The 21,786-nt window shown below is 40.2% G+C and overlaps 1 protein-coding gene across 1 annotated transcript in view; it reads left to right on the forward strand.

Moving 5' to 3' along the window:
- The window catches only part of ccnd2a (cyclin D2, a), a 112,858-nt gene that overhangs the window by 42,207 nt on the left and 48,865 nt on the right, over positions 1–21,786 (forward strand). The window contains exon 3 of the mRNA XM_077596136.1: positions 15,312–15,365. Within this exon, the coding sequence (XP_077452262.1) occupies positions 15,336–15,365 (30 nt within the window). The 5' untranslated portion in view covers positions 15,312–15,335. The remainder of the gene's footprint in view (positions 1–15,311; positions 15,366–21,786) is intronic.

Raw genomic sequence — 21,786 nt, forward strand, 5'->3', positions numbered from 1 at the left:
AATGTACAAAATTTACAAGTGAGAGGGCTAAATTTGACGAGGCAAATTCAGATCAAGCAAGCATATGCTCGTGACTTTATACCAATGAATAAGGGTCAAATTCCTACTTGTCAGACTGCACTTCAATGGCCACATCTGCAACATTTAGCTCATAAATTACCGCCATTTCAACAATGTAATGTGGGTCTTTTGATAGGATACGACTGTCCGTCAGCACTAGCTCCTCTTGAAGTAATTATTGGGGCCACAAATGAGGCTTTCGCCCAGCGAACACAGCTAGGATGGAGCATCATAGGCCCAACGAACCCAAATTTGACTGGAAAAGAACCGAATCAGGCTCCTCAGTTTTAAAACCACTTTGTGGCGGCAATGATTTGTGAAACGTTCCATTATTTATTGATCAAAAAAATTATCTTTAAGTTGAAAAATTTCATTTTGTGCTCAAAAGCACAACCAAGACAAATTACAAAGAGCCAAGATCAAGACGTTCAGGAGTCCAACCAACCCCAAGATTGACACTTTTTCGAATTAAGACCAAGACCACACCAGAAATTTCCAACCAAAAACCAAGACCGGACCCCACTTCACAATGCTAACAAAAGTGGATCAGCTGCATAGATGAAGGCCAATAATACATGTGTCATTTGCCTGTAGTGTACCTGGTTATACAAAACCAAGTGCAAACAACCTTCTGGTTATCAATGTATTGAGCTGATTATTGACAAATGTGTTGCTTTATTTCGCCCAGCGTGATCGATGAACAAAGGTGTTGTGGTTCATCATTATTAAATACTTAAAAACATCCTGACTTAATAATCTCCCTTATACTTAAGGTTTAGTACAAAACGTAGATTATTACTTTCATTATATGTTAGTCAAGTGCAATGGCCTTGGAAATCTGGACGTCGTCATACTTCAAGGGGCACAGTACCGTTCAGTTTTGGGCACAAGTCCAGTTCACTGGTGACCTGAGCTGTCTTATGCAAACTTTTCCAGTATTCAAAGGCTACTGAGTGCCCTTTCCTGCTTTGTCAGGCCCACACAAGGATGCATCAAGTATTGGTCGGAAAGGTATGGCACCGCACTCAAACTTTTCAAGTGGTCACCTATGTGCATGAGGCTTTGCCATTTTCTGTGTGCAATCTTGTGTTCTTTGAAATGTGTCAGTATGATGTTTCATATACATCTGCTTGCATAATCTTACTTACCTGTTGCACTGGTGCCCCAGCAGTTGCATGCGTTCCGTTTGTTCTGTGTTTTAACTCCAGGACTTTGTACTCTTTAGAAGCATGCCAGCCAGTCAACTGAGAGAAACACTCGGGCATAAACAATTGAGATTACTAGAGAACATGAGAGGTATGGTAAATGTAGAAATGCTGTACTTTGTATTGCCACTTTGAAGCTGGTTCCAGATGTTACAGCATTCCCCCCATTTAATGTAAAAAACAGACACAAACTCTTAGACTGACATTTATTGGACTATGTGATTAATTTTTAGTGACATTTTCTCACCAGCTCTCAGAATTATTTTCTTAATTTCAGAATGGTTAATTTTCTCACAAATAACACTTAATACACCCCATGCCTCCAAGGGTTGATGCACAGATGGTAAGATTTAATCTTTTTTCATTTACTGTGGACCAATATGGAGCCCAGACTTAAAACTCGCCACTCAGCGATTATACGATAAGTCTGCGGATTAACTCTATTGATTTTATGTCTATTATTGTAGGTTGACCCGTGACTGAAAAATTATCTAAATGCCCTTGCTGCCCAAAAGACATAGTCTACCTGATGATGTTGTCATCTGTAAAAAGTGCAAACAGCAATGGCACTGGCTGACCTGAAAATTCTTTGAACTGCAGATGAATTGCAAGTCTATCAGCAGCTGTTCAGCATGACCTTACCCCACAAAAATCAATCAGCTCAAACAGGGCAATGGCTGGGGTGTTTGAGCAATGGAGAAGGACAGCACGTGATTTTTTTTAAAGTATCAGCTATGATGCAATTAAAATGCGATGTTTTCCCAAAAGGTTTTGACGTCAGAGTCGAAAACCTTTCAAAGGCTCCGCTCATTCAAGTTTAGTAAATTGAACCTATGGACTCCTCTTCTGGGGAAACACTCTGACCAACTCACAAATTGTGTCATCGTGTTCTTTTCAATGATTAAAAGCTGACTGCACCTGTTAACCTTTTCATTCATTTACACGTAGGGTCTGATAGAACTCTAGAAGACCATCAGGGGAGTAGCTACCTTGTGTGCCAGATTATCTGGAGACACTGTCTTATAACTAGCATCTCTGACTGTCATTTTCCTTAGTGTGCACAAATATGGGACAAGGCCTGCACCGGTTATCTCCTTCTGGAAAAAACAGTGCCCTTGTTGCTTCATATAGCCTGGCTCTAGCGAGCATCTATTGATAAGGCTAATGTCTACCGATAGCTCGCATGCTTTCAAGTCCCGCCACAAAACAGCCCTTTTATGTTGTTTTCCCAAGCCAAGGACAGAACGGCCTCCGTGCGGGTTGGCTAATCAGTAATCACTAACTTGCTGAGCCCAGCATTCCCCTTCAGATGGTCTGTCGTTTCACCTCTTCTCCATATTCTTTCTTTTGCTTCTTGTTCTTCCTTCTCTCAACCTCCTTCTTTTGTTTGGTTTCATTCTTCTCTCTTCCTTTGGTCTCCTTCTCAGGCTTCCCCGATGCTCATCTATTATTCTTAAACCCTGACCCCCACTCTCTTTGCCCCCCTCATTCTCTCTTGTTACTTTGCTCATCTTTGCGCGCTTCTTATTTGCTGGCCCCAGAACAAATGTGGCCCCGTTAGCCTCCAGATGAATCAAGATACAGAGGGGGTGTGGTCATAACTGTGCGGCTGACACATGGTGTTATATTAAAACATTAGTACCACTCTATGACTTTATTTAGTACTTGCCAAAGAAAATTGATTAGGTAAAGGACAAGAGACAAAAGAGAGAATCATCCCCAACCACCTCAACGGGGTAGCTCCTTTCTGGGCCAAGTGGCGGCTCCTCTCCAAACTAGTACTGCGAAATCATCTGGCCACGCTTCACCTCTTGTTCAAAGACAACCTGCTGTCTCAAGGTTGAATAGATAGCGACTGAATTTCAATTGTAAAACACCACAAATACTCTTATATATTGTATAGAGTGTTATAATTATCTACACTAGTAATTTGGGGTGAGTCAAGATTTAAAGGGTTTCTTTTTTAGAGCAACAAAATCTTGCTGAAAATAAGTGTAAATTCAAAAAATCCATAATTATTCATTGGAGCCATACTCCTGACATAATTCTCTATTTCACATCTTTCCCACTCTTTGCTCCAACAATTACAATAGGAGCCAGTTTGTACTAAATGCAAAGTGACAATGTCTACTTCATAGTGTGACTAACTATTGTTTTCCACCATTAAAATCTAGTTCAGAAAAAAATATCAACTATATATATATATATATATATATATATATATATATATATATATATATATATATATATTTGTTTAACATTAAAAATAACAGTTAATGCAATCAATGCTTTACATTGACAATCCCAAGAATTTTGTTCACTTGGAATAATGTTTTAACATTGCTGTATCCTTAAAAATGAAGTCAACATATCACCCCCCTTCTGCGGTAACCCACAAACTACTTTGCCACTTGGACCACATGCATTGTGGATCGAGGAAGTGACCTCAACGAAGAGCTACATTTTATCAGCTCCGTCAAGAACATCCTTCTTACAGCATTTCCAACAAGAAACATTATTTGGACTTAAGCTCTGGTCAGTTGAGTGCACTGACCAGCATTGTCATGCTGCTCTTTGCCTTTGCTCTCATCTACAAGTACAATAGTACCAGCAACACTGTAACACTGACAATATTGAACATGGCCATTCCTGTTCAAACAATATGGCCAGTAGTTGATTAAAATATAATTTAGAGAAAGCAGAGCCTGTCTATGTTATGTACAGGATCTGCATAATTTACTGTACTATACGATGTCAACCCTAAAAATATTAATCAACATCATTACTTATACATATCTTGAGCCCACACAAGGGACAAGGTGAGGAGAGACTGTAGAGAAGGTAAAGATGGAGGTAGGGAGTCGGAAGTAGCACTTCACCAGGGAGGAGTCCGGGAGACATCCTAAGCCAAATGCCTGTATCCGGGATCTTGTTTTCCAGTGACAATCACAAGCCTGTGACCATAGGTGAGGGTAGGATGTAGATTGTAGATCAACTGGTAAATATAGAGCTTCGCCTTTCGGTTTAGCGCCTTCTTCCCCACGACGGACTGATGCAGAGTCTGCATCACTGCAGCTTCCACACCCATGTGACTGTCGATCTCTCTTTTTTCATAATTTTTATGGAATAAAATCCCTTGCTGCAACTAATGCATTGAGGGTGTCCTGTTTGGTGGCCTCTGCATTTTCTCTCGACTTTTTGAAATTTAGTTGGTCTTGTTGGTCAAGCTGTGGCTTCAATGTCTGTTATACTATCTGCTATTCAATGAGTTGAATTATAACCAAATCAGACATGTTTAACGGTTTTTAAGACTCATCTGAATGGTACCCCTGATGACTAAGCAAACCCATTGCCATGTGAATAAAAAGCATGTTTTATTTTTACTCATTCATGCAAAAAAGGTCACAAAATAAACTTCCCCCACACCTAAAAAAAATTGTGTGACCTTTTCCGTTGCCACAAGATAAAAACCATATCAGTCGCTGTCAGTCTTTGAATACAGTGAAAAGAAACTAATGAAAATGTCATTTAGTGTGAATCGTTGATAAACTTTATTGACTGTTGTTTTCCGAAAATGTTGGCTATCTTTGAATAATGATTTCATATCATTAACAACATGTATATACAAAAAGATACATTACAAAAAACACAAACAGATTATAGTTCGCGGTGTAATGCCATTTTGGCAAACTGACATACTGTAGTTTTTACTTCTTTTTTTTTAAAATCAACATTCCTGGAGTATGATCTGGACACAGAACTTACTTCTTGCATGGCGCATTTGTGGCGCATGTGTGACTGATAGCAGAGCAGCTGTTTCCTGGGGGCTGCACACACACACTTTGTCTTTGCTCAGTCTTGCTGGTGGCCGTGCTGCACTGTGTCTGACCAGCTGCCTGCACTAATCTGCTGGCTCTGTTCTGCGGGAATTTTGTGTACCAGCTGCTCCTAGAGGGCGCTATTGAGACTAGCACCCGGCAGCTGTCAGAGGCCACAGAGGGAATAAGAGCATACATTCTGGCTCCTCGTGGCTGATGAAGGAAGTCAGACAGACGTCCAATATAGTATCGATGCCTCAAACATACAGGATTTCGGCAATGACTTTCAGCTCACCGCTTTGGGGTGAATGCTTTCATAAATAATTAAAATGAATATTTTTGACATTTACACATTTAGAAATTACCTCTTATCTTGGATCGGGTGACAAGGTTCTCGATTCAAGGAACTGAAAAATGTAATTGCCCAGCAAGTCAAGCGTTACCAACTTCAAGCACTTACTTAGCAATGTATTTGTATAAGCAATACAGGTGAAAAGAGCCATTGTGCTCTTGATGCAACAGAAAAGCTGCCAGCATTCATGCTGATTCCAAAAAAACAAACTTATCAGATGTAGCAAACTCACAGGCTCCTTCTCACCAAACCTCAATTTACCTTTTGTTTCACACCCTGCTTGGTGTAACCAGATGAAACATCCTTCTTGCTTGCCATTCAGATATTTGTGTCCATCGGAGTATTATGAGCATTAGTCGCACACCAGTTCCTTGCGCCTTTTGATTATTAGTCACAGGAAAGTCAAGAGTTAAAGTGTGACCCTTTACCGCTGAGGATGTTGGTTGGTTAATGTATTGCATTTGGATCAGGGTTCACAAAAGCTCGACCTAATCTAACATATTGGCTTCTGTTAATCAGTGATTTTGTCGCTCTCCTTTCATTTACAGTAAATTGTGCATGAAAGGTGGCAACATGGATTACAAAGATTCTTTCCTTCATTCCAAACATGGCAATTATCAACAAGTCACATGGGAATCAGTCACCCTCTTGTCATGTGGACTTATTTTGCCTGACGACAGTTAAATTTTAGTCAGATTCCTTGGAGGAGGAATCTTCACATGAAGTTTTTAATGTCTTGGTATTGTTTTTTTTAAAGATGTTTCTTAAGAAATATCTTAAATATTACTCCCCCTTGAGTGAGCAGAGTCACCCTCAAGCATACCCGATCAAATGTATTAAAAGCTATCTTTGTGAGTGCTGTTACCGCTGAGATAAACTCCCATACTAACAACCAGAGACCAGCTGGTACGATGACACACCAGCAGTAAATAGTAATAAGACTAATTACTTTCTCAATGGAGTAATAAGTTATATAAGGCATTACAATAAATGAGAGTAATGTGTAACTCATTGCTTAGAAACGTTTTTTCTCATTTGTTCAGTAAGCTTCCCCTTTTTAGTCCCCTCTGCAAATTTCCTTTCACAATCATGAATGAGTAGTATTTTAAAGTCATACTACAGTGGCTGCTTTATTCATCAAAGCCTAAAGGGCAAACTAAAAAATATGAAAATGTGTGCGTTAAGTTTTGATGTCTCGTTGACTAATTCATTAAATGGGGATGGCATGAAAATGTCACATTTTGGAACTTTTTAATCATACTATATTATGATACCCTGGTTAAAAACACAGGTGCAGTGCTTTTGAGAATCATTCACCTATCTTCAAGAAATCTTTCAATTTCTCCTATCTCCCGGTTGGTGCTGCTGAAATGCTCGGGAGCACCGATCTCCGCCTTTTCCCCCGGTTCCTCCTCTGCTCTGACATGTATCACTATGCTTTCCCCCCTGTTGCCCCACTTCCCCTCCCAAAGAAATTACAAATGGTTGACATAGCATGTTAACCCCAATCTCACTACAATTTGTCTGACAGTAGGTGTTGTATACAACACCTTCTGGTCCGTACCGTAGGCTTAACTCTGTGTTAATGTAGTAGGAACAACTTCCTTTGTTCGTTGACGAATTATGAATGTAAATACCGTAAGTACTTTGGTGAGTTAAAAGTGCTAAGCCACTTTGCACACTAATACAGTGCAATAAGGTGATAGACCTTTCAATAATAATAATAATAATAATCGGACATAGGCCCTGTCGTCATTATCAACAACACAAAAAAGCCTACTTGTCATCACACCCAGAAACTGCGTGTGACGAAATTGGTGGTGCTTCTCCATAAGCTGTGTTTACTCGGCAAAAGACCTAAATAAGTGCTAGTTACGGACTTGTAATTTGGCATTCTGCTGTTATGGATACAGGTCGCTTACCTCTCACTGTCTTTCACTTACCTTCAGTCAGCTAGTAGGAGGCAGATCACCACCCAAACATATTTTCATATTACCGCAGAAGGGAATGTGTGTTATGTTACCGCAAATTTTGATTTCTGATGGATGTGGGGAAAAAACTGTCCTTAAGCCTATTTGTCCGTGCTTTGTGGGACCTATAGCGTCTGCCAGAGGGCAGCAGCTGGAACAGATTGTGACCAGGGTGGTAAGGGTCCCCTATGATGTTCTTGGCTCTGCTGAGGTAACGAGGGCTGGCAATGTCTTCCAGTGAGGGCAGAGAGCAGCCGACAATCCTCTGGGCAGTGTTAATCACTTTCTGCATGGCCTTTTTGTCTGCCGCCGTGCTTCCAGCGTACCACACTGTGATGCCGTACGCCAGGATGCTCTCTACAGTGGTTCTATAGAAGGTTATCAGAAGCTTGGTGCCCAAGTTGTTCTTCCTAAGTACCCTGAGGAAATGGAGTCGTTTCTGAGCCTTCTTCACCACTGCCGTGATGTTTGTAGACCATGAGAGCTTATCCGTGACGTGGACCCCCAGGAATTTAAAGGACTGGACCCTGTCTACACATACTCCATTTATGAGGAGTGGGGCCAGATCTGTGCCGTGTTTGCGAAAGTCCAGGATTATTTCTTTAGTTTTTGTGGTGTTCAGTGTGAGATTGTTCACCGAGCACCACGAAGACAATTTGTTGACCTCATCTCTGTAAGCCGACTCATCCCCTCCTGAGATGAGTCCGACCATTTCATTACATTATACTAAAATTCTATTAAACCAAGTTAACTTAGTGGTTACTGTGCTCCCCCGTCCTGCTGGCTGCACAGCGTCCAGTCCTGACCTGGTGGAAGGATTTCAGGCATGAGTGTATTGAGTGCACGACGGTGCATTGAATGTTTTTATATGTCGTGGAAACCTCTCTCCTGATGCCTTCAAGAGAGGACACTAGCAACTAGGCTGTATGCCTGGGTTTTTCGCCCAGCGATTACAGGATCACATGGCCGGCGGCAGACCAGTCACCTATGACTTCTGGGTGTTGGCAAGGGCTATGTTTTGTGGCTTTCTCTACCAAAATGAAAAACCAAAACCCAAAACCATTTCAGTCCCAGGTGTCTCTGTCATTCTCACTCTTATTTGCGTACACAGATGTTGAAGCTTCCAGCTTCTGTATACATAATGTGGCTCAGCAAAATCCCCTTAGCCTCATTCTTAACCATACAACCCTGTCATCCACAATCATGTGTCTGGGCATGAGCTTTTGTGTGTGTCTGTCAATGGCATGCACACTTGAGTCCACTCTTTTTCACAGTGCCAGTTTGGAGTATTAAGGATTTAGTGTATATCTACAATATATGTGTTGAGGTAGCTAGTGATGAGTGTGTGTGTTTGTGTGTGTGAGTGGTGCTATCAAAGTTATGAATGATGACCCACAGCTGGCCTTAGTAGACAGCTGACATCAGAAGCAGTGATCATCGAAATACAATGCTGGATGAATGGAGCAGCCACATTCACTCGGGTGCCGATCACGTCACTCCATTTGTATCTCAATCACGAATGGCACTACACTGATGTCATATTTAATTTCAATGGCTTTGGTATGTATATCGTTACTAAGGTTTCTGTCACTGCACTAACTTTTTAAAGCTTATAAATGAGTGGCATTACACAGAAAGGGAGTCATTTCATGTGTCTGAGAAGGTATGTCAATTATTGCAGTGATCAATTGGTTGTTGGTTGAATGAAGATTCTAAATTCAAAAGTTTCGCTATTGAAAATAAATGTCTCATCCTTAGTCCAAATGTGCACCAAGGGGTACGAGTGATGGAAAGAAAGGTCCATGATGCCATTCCAAAAGCGTGAAAGCAGTTTTCGCATGTTCTATTTTTTTAGTCTCTGTAGGTGTAATGGCCAGGTGTTCCAATACTTTTACCAGTATCAAGTGTCCGAGTCTGAGAGTGCAGTAGTGAAAGCGACAGATGGACGGAGAAGGAGGTGACAAAGACGGGGAAACGGGGCTGCTGATGGATAGACAGGCATAGAAAAAGGGGATGAAGGGCAGCGATAAGGACAAAGACATCAGTCACGTTTATGCGGAGCTACCCTCCTCCCCATCCAGAATAGACCTTGATCCAAGCCACACAGACTCCACTGTGTCATGGTGTGTGTGGGCTTGTGTCTGTGTGGGCCAGCAAGTGGTGACTGGGTAAATCATGACTAAGCAGAAATCTGGACAAATGCAATAGAATGAATTGATGAGGACACATTGAAAACATTCTTATCACGAGTGTTGTTTGTTTTTAAAGTATGAGATATAGAACCTTAGTTCGTTGGTGTTTTCTCCAATCCGAGGAGGTAAAGATGAGTAAATGGAAACAAAATAACATCCTGTTTCTCTTCACTTCTTGGCCTATAGCCCTCTTCTTGACAAACTCGTGCGTTATTTTTATAAACCATAAAACAAAACCAATGTAAAAACGTTAATAAATAAATTACTCTGTTGTACTAGTGCCGACTGCTATCTCGTGCAACACAATATCAGATATCTGTTTTTTACCATTAGGTAAATTTCCCAATTGTTATTCGGATTTAGCACTGTTTTTCTTTTCTATAAATACTTCCATCTGATTTTTCTTGCTATTAATATCTTTCATAGTACCCGTTAGCCTGACAATTTTGCTCACTAAAATTTTATTGATTATTTTTCTACTGTTGGATTTGAACCTGTAGCGAAGCCTCACAATGTCAACCAATGGAAATGTCTCAATTAGATATCGTGTCATTCTCAGCAATGTCTACATGAATGAAGGCACAAATCCAAAGATTTTCTAATCGACCTCCATTTAGACAACAAGGCACCCCTGATGGAATATTAGGTGCATAATCGAGTCCTTATTCTTAATGGTGTTGATATACTGTTGAGCTCTGAGCAAGTCTCCTTTTTAAATCGCACCCATCTCTCCAGTTGCTGTCTTGAAGAAATTGAATAGCAGCGATCTCTTCAATAACTTGCCATAAAGGCCTGTAGCCTGGAAACAAACTTACCTTTGTTGTGAATGGGTAGCCTCATTCTAAATATCCTTATTGTCTGGTTGCCTTAGATTCTCACTTTTAAGTGATCAGATGAGCTTGTAAATGTGGAACAAGGAGGTCAACACATGTGAGCGCAAATGAATAAACAATCCCAAACACAATGAACGCCACTCGATAATATGCACAACACAAGCTCATTGAAATATGTACTGCTTTACATGCTTTCGAGTGTATGGGCGTCAGACACTTGCAGTTCCTGTTTGGGAGGTCCGCTGGTACTGGCAAACAGTGTCTAGTCTTATCTCTTGTATTTTATGTTCCTAGCAAGCTGAGGGTACAAGCAGCCCTTTGTGGACCAGAGGTGGCTGGTCTCGATCCAGACAGATCCATGCAGCTGTTCGCCATTGTTGGCCTTACATATGTGCGAGGGATACTTGTGTGTTTGTGTGCCCAGGCGCGTGAATGGGAGTACAAGTAAATGTTTCTGTAAGGTTAGATTAAGACAAAAAATAAACTAGAACCAAAAAAAAACCCAAAGTATTTGGAATGTTTTGTTTCTGTTCCATTTATGTTCTTCAATGTTGCTGTGCAGTTTAGTCTTGGTTCACAATTGAAAATAAACACCCCAATTTTTTTTCGTGCCAAAAGCCATCCAGCCTCTATTTTTCATGCTGTCACTTGCTGACATCTGTAAAACTTTTGTTATTGTGTGGCACTTTCATTTACAACATGATTTCTTTTGTTGATTGCAGAGAGTCTGTTGTTCTGGGTAACTCTGGTGGACATGGTCGGACACGGTGGAGGTGAATTTGTGTGTTAAACATGTGTTGTGTTTCAACTATAGCTCGGTACTTTTATCCAGTTCATGGCGCTATACTCCATCGGCCCCCTTTCCTCCACCTGAACCCTGGTGACGCCAATGATCCCCTCAGTGGAGGTTTACTGCTTGGTAACACAAAGTGTATTGTGCGTGTGACCCATTAAGAACTCCTAAAAGGAGCCATCGGCGAAGCCTGCACAAAGCCACGTGCTGTGTTAGCAGTTGAGTGAGGGGAGGTCAAGAATGTGGCCCTCAGACTTGGCTTCTGGTTATTCAGTCTTATAGATAGATCTACTGGCTAGTGAATACTAAGTTTGTTTTGTTTTAATTAGACAAAAAAATTCATTTACCTTTGCAGGTTTAAATTAACGAGAGTCTATTTGGTAGTTGAGCATGCTATTTACGCTCTGACTTGCCAAAACATAAATGTAGCATGTTACTACTCACTTTATACATCAGCAGATACGCGAACGACAGCAACAGCTCTCTTTTACACTATGCCACATTCTGTATAAAATAATCCAGCTATAAAAGAACTCTGAATATCAACTGCACTATGCTCATTCTCATAACCACATAATTTCCTAGCAGGCAAAACCATAAAATATACCATCATCCAGTTTTCTCCAAACAACTGTGACAATGTTTTGGGGTTCTCCTTACCCATACAGTCCACTATTCTGTAGTATTTTTTTTTATATTGAACAAACTGGCATGCCTGTCAAAGAAGAACTAGATTGACACAAAAGGAGGAACTTGGTAATAATAAAGGAGTGTACTTATTTTTAGAGGCTGTGGGCAAACATGGATCACCCCATTCTGCATGGGTATTGATAATATAGCCTTCAGTGCGGTTCGCTTATTATGTGGAAGTGGCCGCACTGTTGTTTGGACCAAAGCTGAAATTACACACCTTTTTGCAAGTAACAGGCTTCCGGAGCCACGGGAATTATGGGGAATGTTGTTTGGATTATCAATACGCTGGCTAACTTGAGGTTCGATATGGAGCGATTAGAAGACGGAATTTGTTTACATATAAATATGTCATTGCATCAATCCCCTCTGATTAGTCAAATGTCCCGCAAATGCTTGGAGTTGAATGAAAAAATAAAATTAAATATAAAATATCAATATGAGCTTGAGTGCTGCAAAACTGATTGTTTACTCCCGTGTTTTAGCATGTTATTCCACCCAGACCATTTTGTCCAATGATTGCACATGCATAGTTTTGTTGTCAAAGTCCGTTGCAAAAATAAAAATGTTAAATGAGAAAGCACCAAAACAGTGAACACAGCCAAAGAAAGCTCACTATGGACTTTTCTGGTGTGAAGATGCCCTAAGATTCTTTTACATGGAAAAATAAGGTGCTTCTTTAGCAGCCCGCACCATCCTTCTCTCACTCACATATTTGAAGTGCATCTCCTGAGTCGACCTTCGACCTCTATGACTGTGTCACTTCCTTCTCCAGTGGTGCGCTACTACGAGGGGGGAGTCGGGGGGTCATGCGAGATGGACCGAAAGGTTAGCGGGCTGAGCTGTCAACACAGTTTTCGCCGGCTAGTTGGGAATATGGGTGGGACGCGCAGGGGCACTGTGTGGGGTCACAACATGTGATGGATTGCTTTTGTCACAATGGATGCTATAGACTTTGCTCAAGTTCATCCTGTCCCTCAGCTCCCAGTGTGGACACAAAATGTTTTCCATTTTCTCACTTGGTACAGCTCACCTGGTCATTCATGTGACTTATTAACATTTCCATTTATTGCTGTTCTTTTTTCCACAGCAAGACCTGTGGCTATATGAAAAATGTTGTCACAAGGTTTATATTTTATGTTGATTTTGAAATCAAATGTTGAAGTTAAAAGCCTGGAAGGAAATTGCGCACAATTGCGCTCTCAGATCACTTGGTGGCTGGAGCACCTCAAACCATACATGTTCCTCTGCTTTCATGTTATTGTAGTTCTGTCTTGCAATTTTTGTATTTAAAGATATCAACCAGCTTTTAACAGAACAGTAGTTTATATTTTCTTAACGTTATGACTGTCTTTTCTTTGAAAAGCCTCTTTGAATTGCTAGAATTACTGTCGGAAAACAGTTTGTGCTTTTTCATTCATTTGGCTTTCTTTGTGTTCTCTGAACGAACATTGTTGTGCAGGCACAGGGCAAACAGATTCCTATGAAGAACTGAAATCTGCCATGAAACATATTTTGAAGATCAAACTATGGTTTCAAAGAGCGACAAGCCCCACATGATTTCCAAGCAACCAAAGAATTACTCACAATTCAGAATGTTGACTTGGGTTCTCAAATCAAAGTGATGAACAGAATGAGAAGATTAGGAAATTAGAATAGGGCTGGATTTTCCAAAACGCCAGTCAAAATGCATGTATAGCTGTTTTTTTTGTTTGTTTGTTTTTTTGGTTTTTCTTCTTCACAACTGAAGAAGTGATGAGTCTAGCATTGTTGGCCATTGGAGTTTCCTCTGTTGTATTATGTAGCTTTCTGTGGGGCCTTTACCACAGCTGCTACCTTTCCAGGGCATGTTTTGAACATTAAAGCTGCTGATACACTGTTTGAAAACTTCTTCCTGGAAATGGAAGCATAAGATAGTCAATATCACCAGGGAAAGTCCTATTAAACTGGTTTTAGCACAAGGCATGAATGAAATGATTAGATTAAAAATGTGTTCCATTATGCACTAATGCGGTTCATGCCAAAAACTCAGCATTAAAAGACAAGTTTAGAGAATGAAAGATGTTCAAAGCACATTCAGTTAATGCAGAATCGTAAATCCTCTATGTCTGCACTTCATTGATTCAACCCATTTTCCTCCTTCTGGAGACAGAATGTTACTTTTTGCTTTTACAAGCCTAGCTTATTCAAATGTTTGCCTTGGTAGTGTCAACAAGATTTTTGGTTGGAAAAATCCAAAATTCACCCAGTGGCAGAATATTTCGTTAGAACATGGAACACAGTCCTCTCAACCCACGTACACCTTTTGCCGATGATAAACCCTGCCCGGCCAAGATTTATTCTATGGCATAAATTGTAACAGTGCAGTTTACAGAATGTGTGCGTATATACTTGGGAAAAACAGATCTGAGATACGTGTACCATCTGGGTGAGCAAATTCTAGTTGTGATTTATTTTTGTTTTATTACCCATACATCCCTAATTTATGTGTTTAAGTGATAAGCCTTTCAAGCCAAGGTTTCTCCAGGTACTCATGCTTCTTTCTCCGTATGCATGGTAGGCGGTTTGAGCACTCCAAATTGTCACCCTCGTGAGCATTAGTGGTTCAGAAGATGTTCCACGCTGCTCATCAAGCCCATTTGTGAAGCTCTTTCTCAAATGTGTAGATCACATGAGCCAACTAAATCACATGCATTTTTCACTATGTTCACAAATACAATTCATTTTATTTAAACCCTGTTGCTAAATCTAACATATGTATTTCTCCTTTACAAGCTGAATTATTAGTTATGTAGCCATGGTTCACATACAGCAATGCTTTATGAAAATCAGACACTTGAAATTGTTTCTTATTTTTTAGTATGTTTCAATGTAAGTGAAGCACACATATTAGAGAGTATTACAACTTATACATTTTTGTGCGGGATTTTTTAAGCACATTTTTTTGCAAACCCGATCTCGTTTTACCCAATTTCGGCTCCAATAAGAATCATCTCGGTCATTGCTAGCAGACGCAAACGTCATCGCCGACTGCTAATAGTACTGTCATGCTTTATGCATGATATGCGCAAGTGCATTCCGCTTTCTCCTATCCGCATTTTCACTATATAAATATAGCGTGTCAGAAAGCCGTCCACTTTGAAGAAAATTTTAGACTTTGTGCGCCCAATGTGAGTACATTTTTGCCTCGTTGCAATTGTACGTTTTTTTATCGCTTAATAAAGGGAATTGCAATCGTTAATAAGGGGAGTCATTGGCCAAGGTTGACAGCTATGGTATTATATCTGATATTATTGGTGTGTTGCAAGCAGCTGAAATGTCATCCTTTAATATTGTTTGTTTATCTTGATCTCTTCCAATGTGTTCATTTACACCCTGCTGTGGGTTGTGTCCTCTAGGAATCTGATCCTATCCAGAAGGAAATGCTCAGGATTTGCCTCAGGAGATCTCAGGTAAGATGAATTACATTTGTTATAGTCCTGACCTCAAATGTCAATTGACATCCTTCTTGACTTGTCCTGTCATATACTGTGCTTATTTTAGATTTAAAAAAACAGAATTTCTGTCTTTCAATGGTTCTTTTGTGAATTTTGACTCATTAGACAATAGTTGTGGTGCTTAAGGTGGTGCATTGAGGTGTTTCTATTAACTATTGGTAGATAGATACTTTCTGTGGCAAGCTGCAGGTGTGTACATCCTAGAGCCATGCAAGTAGTAGAAGCATCGTGACCTTGTTAGTTGTTTGTTTGTTTGTTTTAGTATCCCAATGATAGTGTATGATAACATGGTTGTTAAACTGTTTGAAATGGAAACTTTGAATGTTGGATCGCTGTAAAGAGAGGTGCCACTGTTGTTATTTATTTGTTTTTACTAAAACGGATGAGTTTTTGGTCTAAAAAAAAATACAATGGCAATGCAGTGCTACATCTCTTGGTGTGAGTCTGTGTTCACTTGCAACAAAAGGGAACTTGCATAAAATTCTTTTCATTTGAATACTTGAGTTTTAAAAGAGAGTGTCATGGAATTTTTGATTCTGTACCCTTCCAGAGAAGTCTACAAAAACAAGTTTGTACACTCAGTGGAAAATGTTTTCTGTTTGACTATGGTTTCCAGTAATGTGTTACAATTATTATTTTTTGGAAGTGTGAATAGTTAAATAGATTTTTTCATGATCGTTATATCTACATAAGAACTCATCCGGACTTGGATAATTTTGCCACATGATCCTAACAGAGTGTAATAACAAAAGCTTTGCGACATTGGTGTTATCATTATTAATAGTTCAAACCAGTTCTCCTGTGATGAGCTGATTTGTGCATCGTTTAGGTTAGGCCCTGTTTTTCATGTTCGTGTTGTAGTACCAAACAGAGGAAACATCTGCTCTACTGCCATTCTAACTGCTCCTGATCCACACAAACACACACGCATAAACATACACATGCACACAGATTCTGCCTGTCTTCCTCCCATCCTCATCCTGTCTCAACTACCAAGTCCCTCTTAACATATTGCAACACAGACATAAGTCAATCCGTAATCCTTCCACCTCCTGTTCACTACAGTATATTTCAATTTGTTGAGCATCTTCTATCATCATTGCCCAATGTGAACAAAATGAAGCAATCATACTTCAACATTGTTCAACCCGTGTATTCTTAAAGTTTACATAAGGCCATGAGATTTTCAATTCATTAACCGCATATCACAGGACGCCTTATTCAACATTTCAACAAGATCTCCAGGCAAGTACAACTAGTTTTAAAATAGGATTTGATGCATTATTTTTAGTGTGTGTTTATTCATTTCAGAGATCTTAAGAGATAATGTCTTTCATGTGATGAGGAAAACCAAGACTCCTCTAAAAACTGTTAATTCGGAGTCATTATAATATCCCATTCAACCAATTTGGCTTTGATTACAAAATAGATGCGGCACTTGTACGCTGATAACTTCTATTGTGTATCAGCATTTCTCTTCATCCAGAGCCCTATAAATTAATGTTCTCTCATCTCAAATATAACATTCCAAATATGCTCAATTGGGTTAAGGTCTGGACTCCATGAGGCCAATCCTGTGTGAAAGTCTTTTGACGTCCTCAAACCATTTTTTTATTTCTAGACTGAGATCAATTAACATGGGTGTTATCATTTTTTAATATAATTCTGTGCTATCAGTAAGGAAAATATATTCCCCCTAAAAATAAAAATAAAACAAATTCACAATCATTTATTTTTTGTTGAACTGTAATATGAGAAATGTAATTGAAATCTCAATTTTAGAGGTGCATTGTCTATTAGCCAAAATAATAATTTGAAATTTAAAGCCATGTATTTTTGTGGTATTTCTGCCAAAGAACAGATTTACACATACCCTGATACCCATTTGGAACAGCGTTTATCCTCGTCAGGGTCACGGGGTGCTAGAGTGTATCCCAGCTGACTTTGTACAAAAAGCAGACAACACCCTGAACTGGTAGAGGTAACCTAATATTCTACCTAAATGCATAGCATAGGATTTGTTTTTATGTGCATTGTGTGCAAAAACTCAGCGTCCTTACGAAAACATTTTGGTTTAATTTTAATATTGACATTATTTGCTCAGAAATGATCTGTTAGTTGTGCTTTCTCAGTAAACTGAAGAGTGGCTTTTGACTGAAAGTACATTGAATTTGTCTCCACAGTCAACTAAATAAATGTGCTCATGAACTTGAACAAGGAAGGCGTCTGGCCGCTGTGGCCTGCAGCAGTGGGCTGTAGATTAGATTTTACATCTTGATCATCAACAAAACAGTACAGTTTAGCTTGCGTCACCATGCTACCATTTCAATCTGCAGATTCTGAACAGTTCTCTTGGCGTCTGTGGACAATAAATTCAAGAAGAGATAAATGTGCAATATTTTTCTCATGTGATGACGTTATCTGTGAACAGGCAGCAGTGTTAATCAATCATTGTGCACCTTACCGTTAGTTCTTTGCAGCGTTTCTCAAATGGAAAAGCTAGAAATTAACAATTGATGAAAGGACATTTTTGTGGACTCTTGTAGCTAATTTACGATTAATATCTGCAAGAAATAAATGTAGTCCAAGGATATTGTTTATTTGCAAATTAGTTAAAGCACAACATCAATTTGAAAAGAAAAAAAAGTTCTTGTGGCGCCCCGTGGTCGTGTAATGATAATCCCTGTCGTCAGAAAGGTCAAACATAAGGTTTGCCCTTGCAGCCATGATGGTAGGGAGGATCGATGACTTCCTTTGTTATCCCTCAGGGAACAGAGCAACACAGTTCTACTGGTATTTATAGTAGTCCCCAGTTAAGGCAGTCTGGAAACTGCTTATGGCAACACAGCCCTTAATCTTTCACCATACTTTTACTGTACAAAGGTTTTTTTTTCATATGTACGTATACAGTATTTTCGTGGTATCCTGTTTTTGTTCATCTCAATTTTAGTCATTGTACTTGGACAGCATTTTTACTGTACAAAGGCCCTCTCATCGCTTGACCTAAAGTTTTGATTTTTGTCGGGAGCGCAAGTGCGGTAAGGTTTCAAATGGGGTGCAACTGGGTATTCCGACCAGTTTCGAAATCTAGAGGTGGTTCAACCACAATATATATCATGTCATAAATTCCTGGGAGACCAAGTCTCTTACCTCGACAAAGACATTATTTTGACTGCTAGATTTGCCTCTCGGCTAGAATAGAAATTCACTTCATCACGTTGTTCTGAGAGTCATTTATAATGGCACTCAACTTTTAGATTGGCTCATTGTTTCTGACAGGAAACATCATGCAATGCTGCAGTATAATAGTGCCAAAAAATAGGAGTTGCTGGGAAAAAAGGATGGAAAAAAATTGGCGTGAAACAAAAACAATAGTTTGTCTATATTCAGAAATGATTCTTTCTCATTGACTATATATTATTTTTATCCCTTAACTTGTTCATGAGTTATTTTTGCATCATCAGCTGGTTCAGTACTATTTATGTGCCCCAAATAGATCCTAAGCTAAAGGAGCATGGGAAAAATAGCTGGCATGCGCTAAAATGCTGAGAAAAAAATGCATGGCATTATGGGATACGATTGGACTATTTTGCTTGCACTAAGGAAGAGGAAACATGGTCAAGAAAAGTGCAGAGATTAGACCAGACCAAGCAGAACAAGTCCATTGCACTTTATGCTCGCTTGGCTTCACTTCACTCGCAGATGACAAGATGAGAAGTGGATGGTCTCTGATTGAGGCAACGGCCATGTGCTGCGCTCGACTGGGCTAGTGCCTTTTTCCCCCTTAAATTCTGCAATCATCTGGTCTTGCCTTTTCAAAGTCCCCTGACGTCTGCAAGAGCAGTGGTGGCACACATTCCGACATACCAGCCTGATGGCTGGCGGCCCATTAGCAGGAGCCCACCCAAGGCTGCCCACCCTCTCGTGGCTACCTTGGGCCTTCCTGCCCAGCTTTGGCTCTGGATCAGAGGCAGGCCTCATGTCAGGGGACGGGGCTAATGATGGCCTCTGCCATGCCATCCCTTTCAAGCCCTAGCCCAAGAGTACAATTTGGCTAATGCTATTTCCTGGTGATAAGATGCAAACGCTCATTTTACTTTTTTTCAGATATTTAGGTGCTAGAGGGGTTGTTTAGCATGGCAAAATGCATGAAAGTATGTTGTTACAGATGCCACTTACCTCTGCTCAAATGTCGACTGTCTTGTGAATATTTTCTCTGAAATTATGGCCAATCGCTGCAATGTAAATGTGAACAAGAAGTACCATTTACACCAACATGAAACATTTCGGTCTACGTCGGCTCCTGAGTGGTTTAATCAAGGCTCCTTTGCTCAATTATTTTACTCACCCAAGACCAATGTTCCCTCTAATTTTTCGTTGGTCTGAGCAGAAAGTCAACCTCCCTGAGCGCACTGAGTACCAGTGCGAGCGACATCATCGGTACTCGGATGATTCGCCTAAAGACGTTTCGCCGACGGACGTTTGACAGTTGACGTTCGGAGGAACGTCCATTCGGCGACCTGTCCGACCTGTCCATTTTTCATGTAAAACATGCTGTAAAACACGAAAAACATAAGTGGACAGAGCTACTGCCACTGGCTGCCGCTTAAACGGCGCCATCATGGGGAAAGGGGTTATAAAAAATAAAAAAAAAAAAAAAAAAAAAAAAAATCCGATTTTTTTTTTCTGCGCGCCATATGATTGCTGCTGCGCAGAGAAGACGAGAGTAGTGCGCAATTGCGCACGCGCGCAGCTTAGAGGGAACACTGCCCAAGACCAATGTTCCCTCTAATTTTTCGTTGGTCTGAGCAGAAAGTCAACCTCCCTGAGCGCACCGAGTACCAGTGTGAGCGACATCATCGGTACTCGGATGATTCGCCTAAAGACGTTTCGCCGACAGACGTTTGACAGACGGGCAGGTCGCCGAATGGACGTTCGGCGGAACGTCCATTCGGCGACCTGTCCGTCTGTCAAACGTCCGTCGGCGAAACGTCTTTAGGCGAATCATCCGGTCACGACATCATCATTGCTCGCTATGGGCACACCAGTATCACACCTGCCACAAGCAGGTGCATGTCAATGTTCCCTCTAATTTTTCATGTAAAACATGCTGTAAAACACGAAAAACATAAGTGGACAGAGCTACTGCCACTGGCTGCCGCTTAAACGGCGCCATCATGGGGAAAGGGGTAAAAAAAAAAAAAAAAAAAAAAAAAAAATCTGATTTTTTTTTTTTTACTGCGCGCCATATGATTGCTGCTGCGCAGAGAAGACGAGAGTAGTGCGCAATTGCGCACGCGCGCAGCTTAGAGGGAACACTGCCCAAGACCATTTTAAATTGTTTCCAACAGTTCACGTACAACTTTTTCCTCTGAGACTATAAAAATGTTACATGCCTTGCAAACTTCAAACTTTAGCCAAAATATTAACTATCTTAAATTCATTAAACTCGCCTGTTTAGAAATTATTGTTAATAGCACATATCTACTTAAATGGAGATATTAAAAAACATTTTACTGATAATCCATTATGGTGCACTTACATATACACATTAATAATACAAAATTTAATGAAAAATAGGTCTTTGTGTTTCATTGATTTTAATGCCTTAATAAATTATTTCTCTTTCTCTTTTTTTGGGTTAAGTTTATAATTTTTAAAGGGTTTATGAGGTAGTATTGGGAACTGATTAGTTCATTTACATATAAAATGTGGCTGTACTTGCGAAAACGTCAAGGTTTCAAACCATTTCTGGAACAACTAAGCAGAGGCACCAATATATACTTGCTCATTCAACAATCTCCTGTGTACATTAAAAGCAAGTAGGTGGTTGAGCTGCCTCTATGATATCTGAGTTTAATTAGGAATAACAGTGGTGGCATTATTGTCAGAGTGGCTGCGTGACACCAGACAGGAACTACCAGAGCACACACATTCATCCACGTGCGCCACTGATCCCAATCATTCATAAATTTAGCCTCAGAGATTTGTATCTATACCATCCTCAAGTAATGAGTGTTATCTTTTTCCACTCGCCTCACGTTGGCCAGTAGAAAGAAATGGCGCACTAACAGAATTCTTTGTTTTATATGAAATAGGCTCTTGAACTCTGATCCTGTCTCACTGACCTTCCCTGTTATGCAGTTTCCTTTTCTCTCTTCACTTCTCAACAAGTCTTTCTATCCCACTGCTAGACACCGGGCAGGGAAAATTCCCCACAGTCATTTAACCCAGATTTAACAGTGCAGGCAGTCTGTTCATTCTAGAGGCTGTTACTTACCAGAATGTAAATAGAGCAATGTTTTTTACATTACTTCACCACTTATTTTTAGTCACTGAACAAGAGCGGGCTAGGGTGTGCCTTTTAAAGCTCCCT

This window comes from Stigmatopora argus, chromosome 3 (assembly GCF_051989625.1).
Source record: "Stigmatopora argus isolate UIUO_Sarg chromosome 3, RoL_Sarg_1.0, whole genome shotgun sequence".
Lineage (NCBI taxonomy): Eukaryota > Metazoa > Chordata > Actinopteri > Syngnathiformes > Syngnathidae > Stigmatopora > Stigmatopora argus.